Below are 22305 nucleotides of genomic sequence, written 5' to 3' on the forward strand. Positions count from 1 at the left end.
TTTGTCCCGCTCTAACTGGGTTTGAAATACTTGAACAAGTTGTTTGCCTGACTGCCTTTTCCTGCAGCTTTTCTGTCTTTGCTCATCAAGCTTCTCCCTGGTTTCCTGGACGAGGGCGTCTTCAGAACCGCCTTCTGTTGCTTCCATTCAGACATCAGCTCCCTCTGTATGTCCGGCGGAAGCTCAGAAAACACCTTAGGGTCCACATTTCCCGGGAACTTGCAGTCAGAAGACCGGGGGAATGACGGTGTCTCTTCTTCCATGACGTCTTCTTCAGGAAGCGTACTTGTGCCCTCAGGGCTTTCATGATTCACGCTGGTCAGCCTGTTAAATGAATCCAATTTGTCTGAAGCCTCTTTTGTGTCTTTAATATTTTGTGAGTTTGTAAATGACAGTGGGGAATTGTTTTTTGTTATGCAGGGGACATCGATGACGACAGATGAGCCTGCTGAAGTGCCAGGGAGACAGTTTGTGTAAGCAGGAGATAACAGCTCCTTCTGGATTTCCTCAGGGAGAAGCCTGAACACTTCGGGGTCAACATTCGGGGGCAATCGATGTGTCACCGTGATATTTGTGTCTTCATGGTCTGACCGCACTGTGCAGCAGGATACTCTCTGAAGTGGAGGGCCTTCTACCGCAACATGTTTTCTTTCAAACCCACATAATTCTGCCTCCAAGCTTCGAGGGCTTTTTGTGGCAACTGTCTTTTGTGAGGTGTGTTGTGTAACCACGCTCTGTGTGCTGAACTGATGATCCATGCAGTGACTATCCCCTCTCTGACAGGAATCATCCTATTGGAGAATAAAAGAGGAGGAGCACAAATGCTTTTAGAAAATGCAGATTACTGACCCACGATGGGAAAAGTCTGTAGGCATCATTTTACAGCTGAGTGTGAAAGAACAAGTATGGAGCAGAGAGTCTGCAGGGTTCAAGTTAAATGTTAGACTTTTTAAGACCTTTTAATATCACATAGAATCCAATTCAAAGGTGTTTTTCCTAAAAATAATGTCGGCTCATACAGAGGTAATCCCTCTCAATCATTACTTAAGCCCCACTGGCAGTTTGTAGTGGTGTATTTATCTGTGGAGACTCTGCCCTCTGCCTGTGAATTCTTTTTTTTCCCTTACATTGCTGTGGTTGGGATGTTCCTTGGTCACACAATGACAGGGCTAACCTTTAGTATCACATGGCTAACTTTACTTAATGGTTATGAACGGGTTTACCGATGGAATCAAGCCGTTTTGGTGTCGCTGTGAGTTTGTTGGGACCATTTAATGGTTTGGTGTTGGATGCTAGCAGCTGCTGTCGTGTTAGCGCGTGCTAACCAGGCAGACACTGAACTGACCAGGAGGAGAGTGATTCTGGATATTGTCCTTCAGTGTTGCGTTCACCCTTGGGCAGCAAAAGAAAGATATTATGGTGTTTTAATACTGGAAACAAGCTGTTTGCATTTAGATTAGCTGAACATGAAAAAAGTAAAGAAATACTGATGGACAGGTTTTATAAAGATGTATGTACATTTGTGTTAGAGGTTCAAAAAATGTAAAAAGGGCCCATTTGCACATTGGGATGATTGTATTTTAAATGACGATACTGAAAAACCTTTTACTGCCAAAGACCTTTCTGAGAGGTTGTAAGTAGGTTGTCTTTAACCATTTAGCATACAGGGCAGTTTTGAATTTAGTGTGTAACGGGCTAATTGGTTGCTCAATAAATGAATTTTGAATTGCACTTGTTTTCCGTTTTGGCTTTTTTTTTATGTTCCTAATCTTATGTTATTTATTTATTTTTGCCAGTACAACACAGTACAATAATTTAATGTGAGTACTCAAACATGGAAATTACTTAAAATCCCAATCCCTAAACCTGGACCCAGATAAGCAGCAAAAAAGTGTATGGATGGATGGTTTAATTTATTACAAATAATTAATCTGCCCATTATGAGACAATGAGCTTCCTAGCTACTGCTGGGAGCATCAGTCTAGAGCTGCGATTAGTCAACTGGTTGACTAATCGCAGCTGACTAATTGTGAAAAACATGCAATACGCTATCTGGTTTGAGCCACTGAAGTGTGAGGACGTGCTGCTTCTCTTTGTCATATATAAAAGTAAACAGAATATCTTTGTTTTTGGACTGTTGGTCAGACAAATAAGACATCTGAAGATGGCACCTTGAGCTCTGTAAAATTGCGATAGTGATTTTTTCCAGCTATCTTTTCACATTTCACAGCTTAACTGATAAATTGAAAACAAACAAACAAACAAACAAAAAAACCCCGACAGATTAAGAAATGATGACAATAAGTGTTAGCTGCAGGCCTACAAAAATACCATTTATAGTACATAACATCTCCTGACAGCCTGTAATTGGATAAAAAATATTTTTTAAGTGCCATTCCTGCCTTCATCAGCCTAGACAAAAATATTTCAGGAACCTGAATTCAATGCTTTTTAAAACTTCCCTGAAGATAAACTGATGGAAATGAGGAAAACATGATCTGAACAGTAATAACAAGACAGAAATACTGCACTAAGTCACTCTGCTACCTGGATTTGTGATGGGAAGAGTTGTGTTTTTCTGGGAGAAGTGCTGTTTGTGAAGAAAGATGTTATGGAGCCCTTTCCGCTGACGGCAGCTCCCCTGGTCTGCAGGTTACTGAAGCAAACATTGATGAGGGTGAGGTGGAAAGCGGCACTGCTGTCCACCATCTTGTTGAACAGCTTCATAGCCAATGTGACCAGCTGGACCACAGCGTCATCACTGCTGTCTATAGAAACATTACAGAAAACAATGCTTAATTCCTGACTGAACAGAGGTACATGCACTGCCTTCACAGAGACTGTAAAAAACATGTAAAAAAAACAACCACAGAGGGTTTAAACACTTCAATCAAACACAAATTTTATTAAGTTCCTGTTAGACAAGTGTGTCAGATGATGATTCTCATCAGTCTGTCACTACATGTGACTCCTTTTGTCACATTTAGAGACCTGCTGCAGAGCTCCAGGCTCGGGCCCACCTCAGGCACTGGGACCCATCTCCATCACCAGGACCCGTGTAGGAAAATCGTGTGTTATTGCATTCGATAAGGTGGTAAAGCATGTGTGCTATTGCTTATTGCATAATTAGGGGCAGACCACTTTAAGAGACAGGCTGTCGGCCAATAGTGTCTTCAGCTTCCCAGTCAGACCCACCCCTCCTCACAGCGCCACCCTCTCGTTCAAATATGGTCACCTCTGGCTCCAAAAAACCAAGTTGCCGATGGCCGAAATGCCAAACTTGAGGCTTCAAAATGAGAGTCCACAAACCAATGGGTGTTGTCATGGTAGCTACTTCCATTATTTATGCAGTCTATGGAAACACCTGGTGAGAAAGGTGACCTCTGTCTTGGCTGTCTTGTCCCACACATTTTACTACTTGCAGTTTTTACTCATTGCACTCTCCAAACTTGATGTATTCACTATTACTTGTTGTTTAAAGAGTCCTTGTTTGGTACTGTGCTGTTGTTGGTTGTACTTTTACAGTAATTTTATGTACAGTATGTCTCTTCAATGTTTCTTGTTTTTCTTTAATGCTGCAGCAGAACTGCCCTCTGGGAACAATAAAGATTTATTGAACTGAATATCTTGATGATCGTCTCTGGTGGGAATACACAATGTCGGACTTTATTTTCCAGGCTCAGGACAGGAAAGGGTCCAGTGGAGGAGGTGGGCCTGAGCCTGGAGCTCTGCAGCTAGACCCTTCTCCATTTGAGTCATTCTTAATAAAGAATATTGATTACAGCAGCTTTAAAAGGTCTTTGAAAAAAGGAAAGACTAAAAATCGGCAGTATTTGTGAATGAAAGTTTAAAGGTTAAAGAGGTTTTATGCTTGGTGCATTGTAGAGCAAACAAATCATGTTGAACTTATTCACCTACTATTAATTGAATGCTCTCAGGACAGAGAGAACTTCATGGTGCTGAGGCTCCTCTTATGTATTTAGGTGCTATATTAAACTGAAATAAGTCAAGCACATTCATGGCCATCATACTCTCAAGTAATTTTATGAGTGGAAACCCTGATAAAGTGTCTACACTTGCTACCTGAGCTCTTCCGTTGGGATATCACAGAGTCCCTCCTGGTGCGGAAGCTTACCAGAGGTGATCTTCTGTCCTATGTGGTTGGGGATTGGACACTGCCGGCTCTCCCGACTGAACCACTTGTTGGTCGCCGAGTATCTACGGATGGTTAGCCGGAAGGTTTGAGGCTGCCTGCCATCTTTGTGCATCCTAGTTTTCAAGCAGATGATAAAAGGTTAGATTCAGTGGCTTCGAGCAGAAAAGACCTCAGTGACAAAGTATCTCACCTCTCCACCAGACTGCTGAGGAGTTCCTGAATCTTTTCCAAAACCTCTTTAGTTGATGAAATTTTCTTGAAGGAGTCTTCATCACTGAGAGACTGAAACAGAAAGAAATTGGTTAAGGAAAACATATGGTAGCTTTTTACAGCAAAGTGGCCAATAAATAAGAACTCTAATGACTCAAACTAAGAAAAATATCTGCAGAGTTCAGACCTGTACGAGTGAGTCGACAATTACTTTGGTTTTTCTGACTGTCACAACTTTGAGCGAAGCTACACGTAATTATAGAGATATCAAAGCCTACCTGTGGGGCCCCAGTTGGGGTGACAGGTGAGTCATCAATACCAAGGGCCAGATTCTTCAACCGCTGAGCGCTGGCACCTCCAAACTCTCTCACCAAGTCATTTAGTGAGTAGAGCTGGAGGTCTTTCACGCTAACTAATCCCAGGGCTTGAAGTCTTTTTGCAGTTTGGTGACCCACCCCTAAATGTACATGATGGGAAATTTATCATCAGGGAAATTTGATTGAAGTGACGTGGGACAAAACCACAGCAAAGAGCTCTGGATACTGCAAACTAGTGATCTATTGATGAGTAACTATTGAATTATCATTTATACCCGGTACTTTACGGAGGCTGCTCAGGCAGCCCATGATGTCGCTGACATTCTCCGGCAACAGGGTGGTTTGCTGGTTGGGTTTGAAGGTGCCTGACACAAGTTTGGCCAGTAGCTTGTTTGTGGCGATGCCAGCACAGCCGGTCAGACCCAGTTTGCTGTAAATGGCTTCTCTTAGTTCTGCTGCAATGTGTGAACCTTGTGCCAACCTTGGATGATCATTGGCTTCAACTTCTGCACCTGAGCAGGAAAAGAAAAACAGATGTCTGTGGTTGTTAAAACAAGAGAATCTAAAAGCAAACATTTCGTATGATGGGAAACTGAGACTACAATGCAAATATTGTACAAGTTTTAGCGTCTTGGCTTGTTTCACAACTCATTTCCTGGTTTCCGTGAGCCAGATGGTACAAGTGTTACTTACTGAAATGATTGTAGACATGTCCTTTAAATGAAAAGCTGCTAGACTCTGGTGTCTGTGCTAGCCTTTGTTCTACCATCTTTGTGATGTCCATGAAGTTTTCATCAAATCCAAGCCTCTCTACTAGTGGAGAATAGGACATCAGCAGCTCTGGAAGAGGACAAGAAAGGTAAAGTGAGCAGAGTAAAGAAATATGAAATATACATATAGCTAAAGGATTAGCTCATAGAGAATAGCGTGAGCTCAACATACTTATCTGTGGGTATAAGGTATGTGTAAATGAGGTAAGCTAAGGCACTAGTAATAGTGGTAGCACAGCGAGAGGGGGAGATTTTTACAGTTGAAAATCAAATGACATGCGTGCCCCTTACTCAAATACATAACGGCCTTCTTTTTGCATTTGATTACAGCTTTTAGCAGTTACCTAAGTGTCTAGACAAAATCTCTGGCTCTTTATTTCTGCAAAAAAAACCCCACCAAAACCTTTTATGAAGTAGTTTTGTGTTGGTGTTTTAAGATAGATCAGTTATTCTCTGCTACCATATGACAGCAAATAAACCCACATATAAGAAGAGATTAGCTTGGGAGGTGAGATTTATTAGCAACGTTTGTTTATTACGTGTGTTTTGGGGTGGATTTTACTCTAAATACTTTAGTAAATAATCAATTGTCATATCAGTTTGCTAAATACAGCTTTATCTCTGCAGCATCCTGCCTACCTGTCAATTTATAGGACATCTCCCTGTAGTGTGTCAGGTCCTCTCCTTTAACCAGCACCAGCTGAGGACATTTCTCCATAGCATCAGTCACATACATCAGCTTGGTGACACCCTGATCTCTTGCCACATAGTTACAGGTGACTATGATGTTTTTCTGCTGAATACCTGATGATATGAGAAACATTGTTGAACCACAATCTGAGAGTTTATACTTCCATCACAGATGATCTTTTGTACTGCCTCAGTTTACCTAAAGGGACCTCTCTCAATGCTGGGTTTCTGATCATTTCCACTTGGGCATAGAAGCAGTCCAGGTCAAAATGCAGAATAACTCTGTGTTCAGGTGATGGACCTGATGTCTTATTGAAACTTGAACCTGAAACAAGAGATTAGACACACTTTATTTACCATCTGGCACGTATAGATAGCCGATAACGTAAGCTGCGTTTCTCTCAGCATCTCAAAAACCAGATAAAAGCCAAAATGAACTGTTTATTTAACATAAGCCTCCCACTATTCAAACTTTACCAGAAGCAGCAGCAGCGGGGCTGAGTGGGACTGAGTCCACGAAACTGCTCTTCCACTCGGTTTCATCGTCCTCCATCTCATCGTCACTGTTATCCATTTTAATCGACGCAAATTGTGTTTGTTTGATAGATTTTATGCTAAGTAGGGCAACTGTTGTTGCGGCTGCAGTATGGGAAGTGTACCAAACACTACTTCTTCCATTGAAAGATCCAGTTCAGGTTTGTGCGGCAGCGCCATCTGCCGGCGCGGAGGAATTATGGCGACACAATGAATTACACATAATCTGAAAAATAATTAACTCCCTAAGATCTAAATTTTTCATATATTTTTCTCGGGGATTAAATTGGTTTTAACTACCGAAAAAAATACATGTTTAGGAGCATAAAAATTAAATTACCTGAACATAGGCTATATAAGGGAAGCTGACGTCATGAGTATCAGTTGGAGCCTCCACCTGTTGCTCGACGGTTAATTAACTACACCAAACGGTTTTCTGCGCATCGTGGAAAGTGGCGTTTTACCTGATGTTTCCTTCGTCTGGACTTTTTGCAGATATAAATTGTCCTTTCTCGGAACATGGGCTTTGTGAGAGGCCTCACTGTTTGTACAGACACGCCACAGAATTACGGGAAATGTTCGGTGCCTCATATTCCATAGCTGACTTTGCAGGTTAGTGGTTTGAGGTTTTCTAGCCGTTAGCAATTAACTACAGGTGTGTGTTAGCTTGTTGTCTTTGCCTGTTAAAAGTTTTCAATTGCATATTCAAAGTAATTTAAGAGTAAAGTGGGTTAAATAATTTTTAAACTTTGACTGAATTAGCTTAAAGTTGAAGTAGCCTAATGTTACTTTAATTCTGAACGGCCTTGCATATATATATTGCATATATATATATATATATATATATATATTTATCGCATTCAAACAACGGTTGAAAAGCTAACGTTAGCTAAAACTAAATGGTATACCTCACTTCATCAGCGGATGATTTAGTCGCTATTTTGTCCCATACCTGTAAGTTAAAAAAAATAAGCACATTTATGGTTCTTTTATCATCTTAGCTATTTTTTTTAAAAACATAAAAATACACAAATTCTCAATTTATATGCTAAATGACAGACACCTCAGGAGAAACCTTTTTTTCATGCACTGGTCAATTTTGAGATTTTGGGCTATTTTGCTTCCATAACATTTCCTGTGTTAGTGTTACTAAAATAGTGTTATTTTGGCAAAGATTTCAGTTCTGGAAATGCATGGAAAAAGCTCACATTTAATTGGATTATGCCTAATTTGCATATAACTATAGAACCACAAATTACAGTGGTGTAAAGCTGTGCCTCTCAACCAGAGGTCATTGGGGAAGTTTCAGTGGGTACCCGGTTCATTTTTACTATTTAATTCACCATAGATGTGGATCCAATGAGAGGAAGAGTCATTAAGGGTGACTATTCTGATCATAGGTTTCACTTTCTCACTGGTTAGGCTATCTCCTCATTTGCAGTCAACACGTGTAGAATTCTGGTCTTAATCATATCTAACAACCAAGTCTTTTCAGAAGTAGGTGCCTGACGTTAAACCTTATCAAACAGGGTTTCCTGACCTAATAAATTAATCAATTTAATTAATTAACCAGTTCAATTTAGGGGTTCTTGACACTAGTAAGGTTGAGATCCACTGGTGTAAAGATGTTTGCTCTGCCCACAGCCACAGGTCATCCCATAAGCACTTCCCACAGTTATATTGAGCCCAATCTCACCCTCTACTTTTTCACTCATGCTAATAAGTTTTGTTTCATATTCTTTTTGTACAGCAGTGCAAAGTGGCTATCCAGTGAATGGTGAGACCAAAGATGACTGCCTCCAGGAGCTGGAGCGGATCAACAAGGAGATAGAAACTGTAAGGCACGAGGTGGAGCAAGAGCAAAGGCGACTGTCACGCTACAAAACCGTACAGGCAGGGAGCATAAAAACTATGTCTAATTTCTCTGTTTCCAAGTTAGAAACTGCAGGTGAAAATGTAGACAAAGGTTATTATGGACTGTCCTCTTCCACAAACTCTACTAAAGCATACTCCCAAGCAAGGAAATACGTGGTGGACAACTCAAAACCAAGGACTGATTTGGAGTACGACCCTCTGTCCAACTTTTCTGCTGGCTTATGCTCTTACAGCTCTCCAGATAAAGAGCCAAAGGTGAAAAATGGACAGGGGTTGAAAAGAGTACGAAATGCTATACCTTGTGACCAGAAGAAGCCAGTTGCATGTCAGTCTTGGCTTTCCCAGTCTCCATCTCAAGAGCCACTTGATGACTCTCATGAAGATGGCATCCTGATTATTGACATTCCTCCCTCACCTGACAATAAGAGAGCAAGGGCTCAGACACCTGTTGGTTCTATTGCTGGCAAATCCCTCCAGGATAAAGTAAGGGGATTGGAGGAGGTCAGAACAGCTCCTATTTTACTTATAAATGCTGAGGCTCACAAGGTAGCGTCTCCACCTGCATCAACAATAGAAGAAAATAAAGTTTATAGGCATTGCAGTACTAAAAACACTCAAGGTCCATTCATTCTTTATGAGAATATAGAATGTGAAAATATACCAGTTGATGGGAGTGTCGTTAAGTTAACTGGCTGTTTGAAAGACCTGCGACATGAAACTCAGAAAATGACTCATGTTTCTGAAAAAGAAGTGGAGAAAAGTCCCAAACCTTCAAGTCACCCAGCCATGGACCAGCAAGATCAAGCCTGGAACAATCTGGTGGTGAAAAAGGAAGGAAACATGTTACAGGTTGAATTGCCTCAGTGTGAGCTGCCCCATAGTGTTGAGAAAATGAATCTACTGCAGCCACATTATCTTCTACCCAAGAAGTCAGTTTCTTATAAAGCTACTGCTAACTCAGATTCACCATGCAGGCAACACACAGAGCAAACCCTGACAGCACTGCAGCCACCTCTGAACAGGATTAGTAGTCAGTTGTCTTTGACAAAATGTGTACCATCAGTGCTGCCACACAGCCAGAAAACTCCAAGCAAAATGCCAGGACAGATACAGGGTAAAGTTGCTCCACCTGGAAGATACCTGGGGCCAGCAGAACAAGCTTCAGGCAGCACCCAAGATCAGGACCAGCACAATTCATCAGCATTGACTTTGGCAAACAAAACAAAGTTATCTTCTGCATCAGTTGAACAGCATCTTGTAAAACAAGATTATGAGGACATTATAACTATTAGTTCCAGCTCTGATGATGAAGGTGAGCTCAACTATTCAGATATGGATGTGTCTGACAGTGACCCAATGGAGGAATGCTACAGGATCTTCATGGAGGCAAACAACGAGGATGCGGGAAATAAGGAGCAACCTGATTTGTCTGTAAGTTTGTTGTAGACACTCCAGATTTAAATGAATAAATTTCTCCAACAGTGTGAAGATATTTTTCCTCACTTTGTCATATTTAGGTTGGAGCTATGGATGTGGAGAAGCCGGAGTTTAATGTCAAACCTCAAGCACTCCCAGGAAAGATGAGGGTGGCTCATGAAGTCAAACATACAGAGGTACATACACATAGCATGGCTAATTTTGGGAGTGGCACTCCTGAACAGAGAAAGGTAGAAATAGACAAAGTTGACATTATGAATTAAAACTTAGAAGAAATTTAAAAAACACAAATGTACATTGCAATATATTTTTTCAGTGCAGGCTTTATTCTTTCTAAAACAACTATGCTAAAACTGTTAATATATAATATTGTACAATATAATTACCCATAGATAAACAGATATAAATCTACGATAAATATAAATTCTAAATTCTAATTTTAGGCGCATTGTTCGATTTATGTGCTGTTCAGCAGCCAGTGGCCAAGAGCAGACCTCAGCCCCAGGTGCTGGTTCCCCTACGTGGATCTGCGGTGTCAGGATTTGCCTCCCACCCCTCCATCACCTCCAAGATCCAGCAGGTCCAGCAGAGAGCCTCCATGCTGACTGCTTCAGTTAAAGGTGGTCAGGCTTTTGTTTCCTCCACCTGCCAGAGGAAGCCAGAGACCCAGAGTGCATCTTTTCATTCAAATCAAGCCCTTGAAAACCTGCAGCCTGCTCCTGTGCAAAATGGTAAGCACCTGTTTGTTTTACCAGTAAAACATCTTGAGACCAGCTTTGTCTTCATAGATGTGGATCAAGCAGCAGTTCTTTCTGTTTTGTAATAACTTTATTTAGAATTTACTCTTATAGCTGTGCCTGAATGCATTACATCTGTATGTGTTTTTATCTTATTCCACAGCTTACATGAACTACATATCTTTGGGACCTGCTGTGATTGAAGTGGGCAACAATTTGCACTTGATCCTCCCCGAAGGCACCTACCCGCTGCCTGTCACTTCCAGTTCCAGCCAAGTTACCTCAGTGCTAACCCCAGTCAGTCAAGTTCAAATGAGCACCGGTGCTGTGAGACAAATGTACCATCCACCTGCACTTACCCCAGTGCAAAGATACCGCACAACAGCACCTGTGCTCATCCCTGCGCCGACACGTAAACCTTCACTGACCTCTGCCTCTGCAGCATCACATTCAAGTCCAACTGCTTCCGCGACTCCTCAAGCTGCTGTCCATACTCAGGTTAAGGTGAGGAGTGAAAAGCAGCAATTTTTGGGGGCCATTTTAAAAGACATAACTTACGTCTGGTTTAAGTCATACATGTTTTATCTCTTGAATATTAATGATAAATTTATTCTTTTAGCCAGCGCCTTCTAAACGTAAGATGAAGCAGCAGTGTGAGGCTGCCAAAGACAAAGTACCCCATGACGTCCGACAGCGTTATGTCAACATGTTTACAGAGGAGTTCCTCAAGACCACAGCCAATGTTAATGATGCCTTTGAAAAGGTGAGCTTGTGCCACATAATGTAATCCACACTTAAAAAAACAATACAGCCTAGATATTAATTTCTGTCCCTGTTATTGATGATAGGCACTTGCTGAAGAGAAGACTGTGTATAACCGCAGTGTAAACAAACTCAAATATCTGAGTGTTGCAGTGAATGCATTGAAAAAGCTGAAGAACCAAAGTGCTGTTGCTGTTAAAGGTGAGAATTTCTGAAAAACTCATGCTATTCTTCATAAAATGTGATAAGAGATAATTTAGTTATATATTTCATTTATATTTTTTTGGTGCAGATAAAAATGAAGTCAACAGCCAAAGATCGAAAGGCAACATTCCCCTTGAGCTGAAAAAGTTGAAACGGAATGGTGAGAATTTATTTTTAAATGCATTTGTCATGTCTTTCCAATATTTTGACAGCTTCCTCAGTGAATTAATTTTTTTCCAGCAGATGATATGACGTTGTATGAGAGTTTGAAGGACTATATTTTGACTGAAGAAAAGCTGGTTGAGAGCAACTTTCCTGTCAAGCACCCAGAGAGACCAGGCTGTGTTGTTCTTTTTGCTGACAATAAGAGAGGCAGTGCAGACCGTAAGTGAAAACATCATGCTCCTTCAAAGGACAATTTGATGCTATTCTCATATTATATCACTAGATGGCGCACCTGACCTGACCTGTACTGTACTTGAAATGAGGCTTTCTTCTCTCAGCACATTTCACTCTTATGTCCTTTTGCTATTGTATTGACTAAAGCCCTCAAGAGGATCTGCTGTCGATGTGGAGCTACATACTCTGTGAACCAAACGGGCAAACACACCCGTAAAGAGGAGTGTAATTACCACTATGGGAAAGGAGTTACAAAAAAAGGTGAGTATACCGTAGTTTATACTTTGAAAACATCCCAAGTGTTTATTATACAGCTCAAGCTTTAAGATCATTGTATATATTTTTAAACTTTTACCAGTGCCAGGTGGAGTGGAGACCCGCTACAGTTGCTGTGAGGGAGTCATGGGAGCACCTGGATGTCAGGTGTTTCAGGTAGGAAAAGACATAAAAAAAGACAATTCATCCTCAAATGAATTGGTGAGTAGATGTGGGGTTTTTTTGTTTTTAAATATTTTTCTTTCTTTTTTTCCCTTGTCTTCACCAGTTGCATGTCCATGATTCCCTCAGCCTGGATGGGTTTGTTTCGACCGTCTCCAGACATCCCTCAGATACGAGCTGTCCTGGTGTCTACTCCTTGGATTGTGAAATGGTGATCAGCTTTTTTATAACCTTCATGTTGAGCACCAAACCCCAGCTTAACTCCAAATATAACCATAAAACATTTAAGAGCACACTTTACAAGATTTTACTGATTTTCTTTTTTATATGTTAAGCTGGCCTTGAGTATGCAGTAAAAACATATTGTGTAATTTTTTTTATCCTCAGTGTTATACCATTCATGGTCTGGAGCTATCCAGAGTGACTGTGGTCAACTCTAGTCTGCAAGTCGTCTATGACACCTTCGTCAGACCTGATAATGAGGTCATAGACTACAACACAAGGTAATATTAGATACGTAACTGAGTTTTTCCTCTTTCTTCCAAGGACCCAAAATGATTTGTACACCTAGTTAAACTCTGTCTCCCCTCTGTTAATAATCCAAAATGGATATATAGGACCTAAAAATTGATATTAAAGCATTTGTACTTTGTTTTCAATTAGATTTTAGAGAGGTAATATGTTATCACACAGTTAAAGCAGGTGTTATGCATTACAATATAACAGATATTATGTATAAAGCTCAGTACTGTCACAGGGTGATGAACTAAAGATAATGATACAACTACAGTATTTATCAATGTATTTTTAATCAGCCTGTCTCAATAGCTTGTCTGACACTTGTCAAGATTTTCAGGCATCAGTGAGGAAGATGTGAAGGGTAACCACACCTCCCTCAGAGAGGTACAGGAGACCTTATTGAGCTTCATCAGCGCCGACACCATTCTGATTGGACACGGCCTGGAAACAGACCTCTGTGCCCTGAAGGTGATTACTATTAGTTTTCTCCAACATTATTCTTTAAACTTATTCCAGCCTCTGTTCCAATCCTGGCTTATCAGTGATTTTATTGAAGCAAGTACAGGATTTTCTAATCCAAGCTGTGAGCATGTTTGCATGAAACAAAAAATGTTTTGTAACAAACAACCAGTCACATTTAACATGGCCACCTGTTAAATTTCCCTGCAAAGAGCCTTAAATGTTATTTTAAGAGTCCCTTTACGTAATTCATGTTTTATTATTCATCATTCAAATGCCATGTTTTCTGTGTTTTTTATTTTATTGAATTTAAAACTTTTTTTCTTAGTCCATATAATTATTTAGCAATAGTGCCATCGTTCGATGGCAAATCTTTGAGAAGGTTTGCTCCTTTTATAATATGGATTAATAACCTGGATGTACGTAGAGGGTGTTGACAAACTAATGTAAAACCCTCATGAGAAAGTACAAACTCTGTTTTAACTTGCCAACTACAATCCAAACAGGTTTACAACTTTGGGTACTAGCAAGTTGAATGCCAAGTTTCAGCTTTTCATAGCTGTTAAAGGGGAAGTTTGACTTTTAAAAGCAACATTTTAAAAGGACAAAGCTATAAAAATGACAATACTGTTTAATATGTCAAAGGAAGAGGAGCTCTGGACATTTTAAGAGTACCGACCAAATTGTGTCTGTACTACTGAATACTGATCGCTTTAAATCAACTGGTGCCAAATGTCTGTACCTAAGAGCACATCTGAAGAATGCTGGGTTTAGACAAGAGATGCAAGGTGCCCCAATGCCTCGAAGCTAGCCATGGAACTTTGAGGCTGGCAGTGACCTCTGCAGAGCCACTGGATTCAACTTAAGACAGGAGCTGGTAAGCCAGCCACGGAGCTCCTTTGACAAAAACAGTAATTTTACCTTGCAGAACTCAGGAGCTGCTGATCTACTGCTGTCTCGATTGGTTATTTTGTGGTCTTGTGTGTGTGACTTGTAATTAATAATTAATCACAAGATAAAAAATATATATGGAAAAAAAAATCTAACACCAAGTGTTTTGCCATTTTACTGGATGACTTGGTTTTGTGATCTGGGTTAGCACATTATGAAAAGGTGAAATCATCAAATATTTGAGAGATATTAGCTTACCTCATAGGTCTTTGGGGTCCTCTTGATGATATCACAGACTGTCACATGAGATGACATCACCTTTTGACTAAGTTTCAAAAGGGCTTCTTTACTTTGGTTCACAGAATGACCTTTTTAAAGCGCTTGTATTTAGGACAAAAGTCCCCTGGTTATTTTAATATTTTAAAAAAGCAGAGTGCTGTGTTTTTAGTATAACATAATCAACACTGATTAGAAGATGTCAAGACAAACTATTTATACTCGGTAATTATGTTTATTTAAAGATGTAATAGTAAAATAAGAGTGTGGACCATTACACAGAATGACAATTTTGAGCTCTGTTTCACCCATATTGACATTTTGTCTTCCTAAAAGTTATTTAAAATGTGAGAGTGTGAAGGCACAGAAACACATCTTGTCTTTGACCTGTTAATGTTTGTTGGTATTCAACAATATATGATCCATTTTGCTCAAAGGTTTGAAAGTCTAAGGTACTTTTTCCATCAGGTTTTATATTTGTTTTAATCATTATACAGCTGGTTTGACTTACCATCTTGAAAGAGAATTGAAAGTGGCATTATAAAGCCACAGATTATGGGCCCCACACCTGCTGGTGTGCCATCCTAATTGGCTGAGTTTTTAGTTTGTTTGCTTGTTTTTCTCCTGTATCTATTTAATATTGAGATAAAGAGACTTCCCCCAGTAATAAGAGCTTCAGATATCTTCCTCTGTACTGTAGTTGCTCCATGGGACAGTGGTGGACACATCGGTGGTCTTCCCCCACCGTCTGGGCCCCCCTCATAAGATGACCCTTAACAACCTGACTGCTGAATACCTGAGGAGGATCATCCAAGAGAGTGGTGGGTCATCATGGATAACTACAGCCACCATACAAGTTAATGTTTTATTTGAATGTTTATTAAGTCTAAACTCCAGCATACATCTGAAGCAAAATCTAAATTTAATAAAGAAATTGATATAATCAGATTTCAGTATTTGACTGTGAAGACTGATTAAACGTTTTGAAGTGTAATGTATTTATAGCTAATGCATGTTTTGTCACTGTTTGGTTTCTTTTAATACACCATGTAAATGTTTCTCGCAGTTTGTGGCCATGACACGGCAGAAGACGCTGCAGCCTGCATGGAGCTTATGTTATGGAAGGTCAAAGAAGATGGAAAAATGAAAAAATGATGGAAATAAAACATGACAATCCCCACACTCTTCTTACACAGAAAATGTTATGCAATTTAAATGTCACATATTTGCATTCTGAGGACATGGATGGGCTGTTAATTTTTTAGTTTGATGACCTCACTTGATTTATGTTGAAATATTTTTTGCATGTTAAATTTTGATTTGCAGCCCATGTGTCTATGCCAGTATAAGCATTTGTGAAAACCTGAAGAGGCGTGGTGTGATCAATATTATCCAATTAAAGGAACATAATGAAATCGCTCTGTGCATGTGTGTGTGGTTTTTTTTTTTCCTTTCTTTTTAGTTACAGCAGCCAATGAACATTCAGTGTTTAATGTCCAATTGGCCTCAGGTGCAGTTATGTCAATTAGAGCACACCTGTCTGCAACTGAAGTAATTACTTGTGATACGTGAGGGAGCAAATGAGGACTGTCCACATGTTGGAACGCAAATACATGGTATTTGTTTGTGTAGAGTCTAACAGTGTTTTTACTTCAGTTTACAGGCTGTCTGAACCTGAGTTTATTCTGACAAAACATGTGAAACACATAACACACAGTACATTACTTAGAGTTTCATGAGAATACTGGACTGTGCAGAGTGATTTTTGAATGTATTTTTTATTTTCTTGCTCAAAATAGTTGTTTCAAATTTTGGACAATCAATGAACCCATGCCACAAATGCAAATCCAAAGCATTGTGGTTATATCACATGAGTTAAGACCAACAGGACAACCAAAGAACTGTTTTTTCACCCATCAGTTTTTTAAACAGCTTCATTTCATTCAGTTACTCAGCCTTTCTCTTTCTCTGTTCGGCTCTGCCACAGCACCTCCGGAGGCAGAAACTGCAGGTCTTGATGACAAGAAATACGAGGAGAAGAACAATTGCAAGGAGGAAGGCCAGGACATCCAAGCTGTGATATTGGTACCAGGTGAGCTCATGGGCCTGAACCCTCAGGTGCTTGGCCCCTTTGTGTCTCATGGTGTGCTCGATCCAGAATACTGCCTCATCCAGAGGACTCATTGGTCTGTCATGATGGATGCTGGACAGTTTCATGACATTCTCCTTGTACCTATGAATGTGAATATACAGGGATGAACATGTGAATTAATGTTTTGAATGTATTTTAAACTTTATACTTTCTTTGGCTTACCAAGAATGGGGATAAAGAGGAAAAAAAGTTCATTTTTTTTGTGTGTGTGAGTGTGTGTGTGATTTATTAAAGCTAAAATCTCTAACAGGACAGCCAGTAAATGAGGGGAATGGGCCAGCTAATGGTTTTGTCATTTCTTTATGATTTATTTCTTTTTAGTATTTTGTCAGTCTTGCATCTGTATTATTAATGTAAGCTCTCCAGAAAGGCAGAATGGCAAGAAAATAATTTTTCATCCATGGTGTCAACCATTTTCTGCTGCTGGTTGAGTTCAGAACATAGATAGTAGCTAGCCATTGGCTGTAGTGTTTGTGGTGTGTTCAATTGCAACGTCTTGGCCAACACACAGAAATGTGGGCTGACGCAACAGTTGTCATTTGTCGTTACTAGTTCTTTGATGTCTTTGTGGTTGCGTCTTGGCTTCAAGGATGAGCCATGTGACCTCACACTTTCCTTTACTACACAAAGTTTATGACCATAGGTCAACTTTGCCTTTGGGCTCAGTTCCCAATTCACCACAATGGTCCGGCACAGGGCCAACATTCCAACTGATGCCGTGCCAGTCCACTTGTTGGTCATTTTACCCTCACTTATAAACAGGACCACAAGATACCGCCTCACTTGACGCAACAACTCACACCCAAGGAGGGCAATCTGCCGTTCTCTGGCAGAGAACCATGGCGTCAGACTTGACCATTTGCACACTGGGCTGCAAACCACCCCAGTGCACCTGAGATCTTATCCATAAAAATCAGGAACTAAATCAGAGACGAGACAACCCTGGCATCGACCAACATCCTCTGAAATGATGTTTGACTTCAAATCAAAATACAGAACCAGGCCACTACTGTTTGCCAGAACTTCCTTGTGGCCAACCAAAAGTCTTCCCTGCCTAGCCTCCCTGAACTAATGCCATGCTGTTTTTTTTTTGTTTGTTTTTTTACCTTGGTGAACAATTACAGGTACATGAGGAGGCACCAGTTTCTCTACACCACGTGAGGTGCTGCAGCTCCTTTTAGGCTGATTTTCCATTTTCATTTATGGCATGTTGTCAATCTTGCGTCTGTATTATTAATGTGAGCTCTCCAGAAATGCAATAATTTCTCAATATTACCCTTAAACAGACCAACTACAGATAAGTAAAATAACTTACGATTTGTCATTGATGACAGTATTGATAGCATCTCTAAGGTCTTCAGACTTCATGAGGTTCACGTCCACAGTAACTGCAGCTCCCTTAGCTTTCATGTGGACCATGTTCTGTGGCTGGTCAGCGAACATGGGGATGCCCACCATGGGAACACCATGGTAGATGGCCTCATAAATCCCATTTGAGCCACCATGAGTGATTAAAGCTCTGGTCTTGGGGTGACCTGATAGGTTACAGAAATTAATGAAACAAACATTATTTTTTAAACCAAAACAGGCTGTTAAAGCACATATTACTTCTGCATGACGTAACTATTGTAACCGTATAAACTGAACATTGGGAAAAGCTTGTGAGTGGAAGCTTACTAGATCAGATCCCAGAGAGATTTTTGAAGAACTGCAGAAAACAAAATTGCAGCATCACAAGGCTGTACAACAAGGATTTGTGCTGAAGTGCCATGAACTCATGGTAGGGGGGGTCACCAAAGTCATTTCGTTACATTGTAGGGAAACCATGGGTAAAAAATTTCAGTATGTAATAGTGCATATTATTAATGTGCAGTGGTTGGAAAAATCCTTGTCTCTGAATTGACGTCCTGCTTGCCAAAGAACAAACTTCACCAAAAATATTCTTACTGTCTTTTCTCCTACTGTATGTTCCCTTAGGATTTTGTTCTGTCAAACTAAACAATGATGAGAAAACCCAATGTGGTGGATACCATATTTTAATTAAAAGTAAAAGTCACAAGGACTACTGTCGAAGGCTAAAAGCTTTACTTGCCCAGTAGGTCATTCTGAGGAATCCAGTCATAAATTCTGGTGTTTGCACCCAGAGTCGCTGGTTTTTCTCCCTTGTGTCTCCACACCACCTATGAACAACAATAAAACTTAGACCAACACAGTGCACTCATTAATTCTTCCTAAACTGTAAACTGGCATATTTTATACACTTCTGGTTGTTTCTCCTTGCCTAACATCCTGTCCCATTATCATGATTGAACCAGAAACAAAAATGATTGAAAGCCCCCCCTTCAGTTTATTTTGACATTTTTATATTTTATTTTTCTGAGTCATGTCCTGACAATGTTGATTAGCCACACTATTTGCCAGATATTTTTGAGAAATAATTTTGTGCTGAAAGTTAAAAGATGAAGGTTGTTGCAACAACAGGAAGATGACATATGACTATAGTAGAATCTACGTCATCCTCCAAGCTTGCGCAGGCACACTGTCATAAACATCATAAAGGTTGTTGTAAGTTAGCTAGTCAACTTAGCTTGTATTTAAACATTATTGTAGTATTATAGCCTTAGTTACAGCTCTCTGTGTAGTTGTGTCCATCCATCAGTTTGTCTTTGTCATAGGTTACCTTGGTTGGTTGGTTGGTTGGTTAGTTAGTTAATTAGCCTAACTTATTGCATTAGCGAACTGAGTTTATGTTTTAGTTTCCTCCACCTTAATTTGTCTTCACCATTATTTTTCATATGGCATTTGTAGCCTATGTGTGGTGAACGGCTGCAGTCAAAGCAGTGAATTACCAATTACTGGTAAAAATAGCACAACACACCAACTGCCGCTCTCATGCGCTCTCTTCTTTACTGTCTCCCAGCCACAGAGCACCTCATGCTGGATTCACACGTTATTAAAATCCACTGCCTGATGCTGGGAAGCACACAACTTTCAAAAAGTCCCGTTAGAATTACAAAAAAAAATAAATTAGAATTGCTGCTCAGGGCAGTGTCACAGGGCAGTGCTTTTCCCAACAGTGTCATGTAAGTTTATTCCAGTTGGCATAGTATTTGTTGACACTGATTGTACTCTGACCTTTTGTGGTAACTGAGCGAGGGCTGAGGCGATCATGTTTTCCGTCTCTGTGGAAATATTCTTGATCATTGATCCCAAAGTGAAGACCACGATGCCAGCGTCTCCAGAACTCTGCACAAACTTCTCTTTATCCTGCAAAAAGAGTAACGTTACCTCAACGCAAACCAACCAGCATTTTTTTTTTCAACATCATTTTAATGGCTTTATTCTCTTCATTGTTTAAGTCAGGAATACTGTGAAGATATAATAAAACATTAATAGGTGTGTGATAGTGGACACAGCGTTACCTCTGGTAAAGGTTTAGCAGGTCTGCAGTGGATCCCACCAACAAATTTGAAGTTAGGGAGAGAAGGACGAGGAAAATCAAAGTCCCAATAATTTCGCATCAACCAGATGTCTGCTCTACCCATCATCTCACAGCCACTGGTGGGTTTTCCTGTCACAATGCAAAAGTAAGGGCTGCTAGTGGTACGTTGAAAGGTATAACAAATACTTCAGATATTTAATTTCATCTTTTATCAACTTATATAAAACATGAAAATGTTGATGAGAATTATTTGGTTAATAAAGCATTGCAGTGAATCAAAATCAATCAAACCATTTGACTTGTTTTCTGAGTTGCTCACCTTTGACTTCCGAATAATATTTATCTAATTCTTTCCAATAAATAATATTGGTCACAATGTCCTGCAGTGGGTAGAAGAGGAAGTTCCACACTCTCTTAAAGAAGTCCATCTTGTCAGTGAGTTTGCTCATAGCGGCGGGGACAAAGGAAGGAGGAGTGGGTAGCTGACCACAATGTCTCTCCCAGTTATGGGCTAGGGAAAACCGCAGGGAGAAGACCAGGGGGATGCCCAAAATATCTGCTACCAAGTCACTGCCGGGATAGACGGGGTTAGCCAGGAGAAGGTCATATTTTCCCTCCTTCAGCTTCTTCATGATGGTCTCTGATTTCACCACGCCATCCAAAAACTTTAAAAAGTTCTGCAGGTACACCGTCATAATATCCATGTATTTGATGTACATCTGCAAGTAGCTCATATGATCAATCTCATACATGGAGAAGTGAATATAATCCTCATAAAACTGTCTGATGGTCTCCATTGAGACAGAGACATTGAAGGGTTCGTAGCCAAAACGAGAAGACTCACTGGTGTTCATGAACATTGAAGTGCTTGGGACCAGAACCGTCACCTGGTGTCCCCTGTCGATCAACAACTCCAGCACAGGTTTCATGTTAATCCAGTGGCTTCCATCAGCGTACCACACCAGAATGTTCCCTCCATCTGCGCTCTGTGTCACACAAAGTAGCAGCAGGACACAAATGGAGAGACGCTGCCCCAGCTTCATGGTGCCTGCCTGTCAGGACAAAAGCTATCCAGGTCTCCCTTAAAATATACTCCTTAAACAAACAAATCTGGGCCCGTATTCACAAAGATTCTCAGAGTCCTCTCAGAGAGCTCCTAACTTAGCCTAAAAATAAGAGTGATTCAGGAAGTTTCTGAGAGCAACTCTGAGCAAGGAGGGCACAGAAACTTTTATCTTAGTGAGGAGGTGTCGTTGACCCCGTTGCTAGGTGTGACGCAATCTTCTAAAAGCTGTGACTGGTTGTTACAAAAAGGAAAAAAGAAAAAAAAAAGAAAAACAAATGCGCTCCTAGTAATGAATGAACAGTGAAATCAACCGATCATAGAACTTAGACTGTATTAAGAAATGTGTAATTGTGAAAATAATTTTATGTCATGATGATGAAACTCAGCAAAATTAAATTAATTGTTACACAGCTTCAAAATGTTTGAACGTACCTTATTCACATGCCGATTATTATATTGATTTGCTTGTTATGTTTACTCGCCATGCTGGTAATTTTACTACTTAATCTATTTGATAGTAATGGTGGACGCAGACTCAGCTGTCAGCAATTACTGTGATTGCTGGCCTCCTTGTAAAAAGCGGTTTGATTTGACAGAATGACAAAAACAACGAATGAAATGGAGAAAAAAAGAACAAGAAAGCCGAACTGGACAGAAGAGCAGTGCCTGCTGTTGGCACAGCTCGTGGAGGAGAACAACAGAGTTTTAAGAGGGAAATTCGGTCCCGGGATCACGGCACAAGGGAAGAGGCAGACTTCAAATTGAAAATGACGTCACTAAGAGCTACTTTTAGTCTTAGGATTCTTTGTGAATACGGGCCCTGAACTCTGGCTCATCGATCATCTTTTATGCTGCATGTGACATTGAATATTGGACCCATCCCAAGCAAATGGTTGGAGGCAGTGGCGCTGGATTAATTTCAGAGGTGATGATGGCTCATTGTAGAGCAGGCCGGGACTTGTAGTTGGCTC

At 40.3% G+C, this 22305-nt stretch overlaps 3 protein-coding genes across 7 annotated transcripts; 1 reads left to right on the forward strand and 2 right to left on the reverse strand.

The window, feature by feature from the left end:
• poli (polymerase (DNA directed) iota) lies at positions 1-6828 on the reverse strand. The gene is made up of 10 exons (XM_050051459.1): positions 6621-6828; positions 6343-6468; positions 6093-6257; positions 5377-5523; positions 4959-5195; positions 4645-4823; positions 4347-4438; positions 4136-4269; positions 2548-2768; positions 1-791 (listed from the first exon to the last, which is right to left on the reverse strand). Exons 1-10 carry the CDS (start codon positions 6715-6717, stop codon positions 12-14), a joined length of 2178 nt encoding a protein of 725 aa, XP_049907416.1. The 5' UTR covers positions 6718-6828; the 3' UTR covers positions 1-11.
• zgc:152968 (uncharacterized protein LOC564848 homolog) lies at positions 5441-16093 on the forward strand. 5 transcript variants are annotated; one of them, XM_050051450.1, is made up of 17 exons: positions 5441-5542; positions 7173-7289; positions 8428-9983; positions 10070-10165; positions 10462-10720; positions 10890-11230; positions 11346-11489; positions 11575-11689; positions 11781-11852; positions 11933-12076; positions 12239-12352; positions 12450-12523; positions 12636-12740; positions 12917-13032; positions 13378-13516; positions 15375-15495; positions 15741-16093. In XM_050051450.1, exons 2-17 carry the CDS (start codon positions 7253-7255, stop codon positions 15827-15829), a joined length of 3522 nt encoding a protein of 1173 aa, XP_049907407.1. In that variant the 5' UTR covers positions 5441-5542; positions 7173-7252; the 3' UTR covers positions 15830-16093. The 5 variants fall into 5 exon arrangements, 4 of the variants coding, with proteins under 4 accessions (XP_049907407.1, XP_049907403.1, XP_049907404.1 ...); XR_007570376.1 differs by lacking the exon at positions 5441-5542 and having other exon boundaries at positions 7145-7289; positions 15354-15495; positions 15741-15769; XM_050051446.1 differs by lacking the exon at positions 5441-5542 and having other exon boundaries at positions 7145-7289.
• Positions 16094-16433: 340 nt separating this feature from the next.
• Positions 16434-21486, reverse strand: LOC126394570 (UDP-glucuronosyltransferase 2A2-like). Its single transcript, XM_050051469.1, has 6 exons — positions 20588-21486; positions 20249-20397; positions 19962-20093; positions 18919-19006; positions 18142-18361; positions 16434-16907 (listed from the first exon to the last, which is right to left on the reverse strand). The coding sequence occupies exons 1-6, from the start codon at positions 21309-21311 to the stop codon at positions 16622-16624; spliced, it is 1599 nt and encodes a 532-aa protein (XP_049907426.1). The 5' UTR covers positions 21312-21486; the 3' UTR covers positions 16434-16621.
• Between the last annotated feature and the right edge of the window lie 819 nt (positions 21487-22305).

The sequence above is a fragment of the Epinephelus moara genome, chromosome 8 (assembly GCF_006386435.1).
Source record: "Epinephelus moara isolate mb chromosome 8, YSFRI_EMoa_1.0, whole genome shotgun sequence".
NCBI classification, from domain to species: domain Eukaryota; kingdom Metazoa; phylum Chordata; class Actinopteri; order Perciformes; family Serranidae; genus Epinephelus; species Epinephelus moara.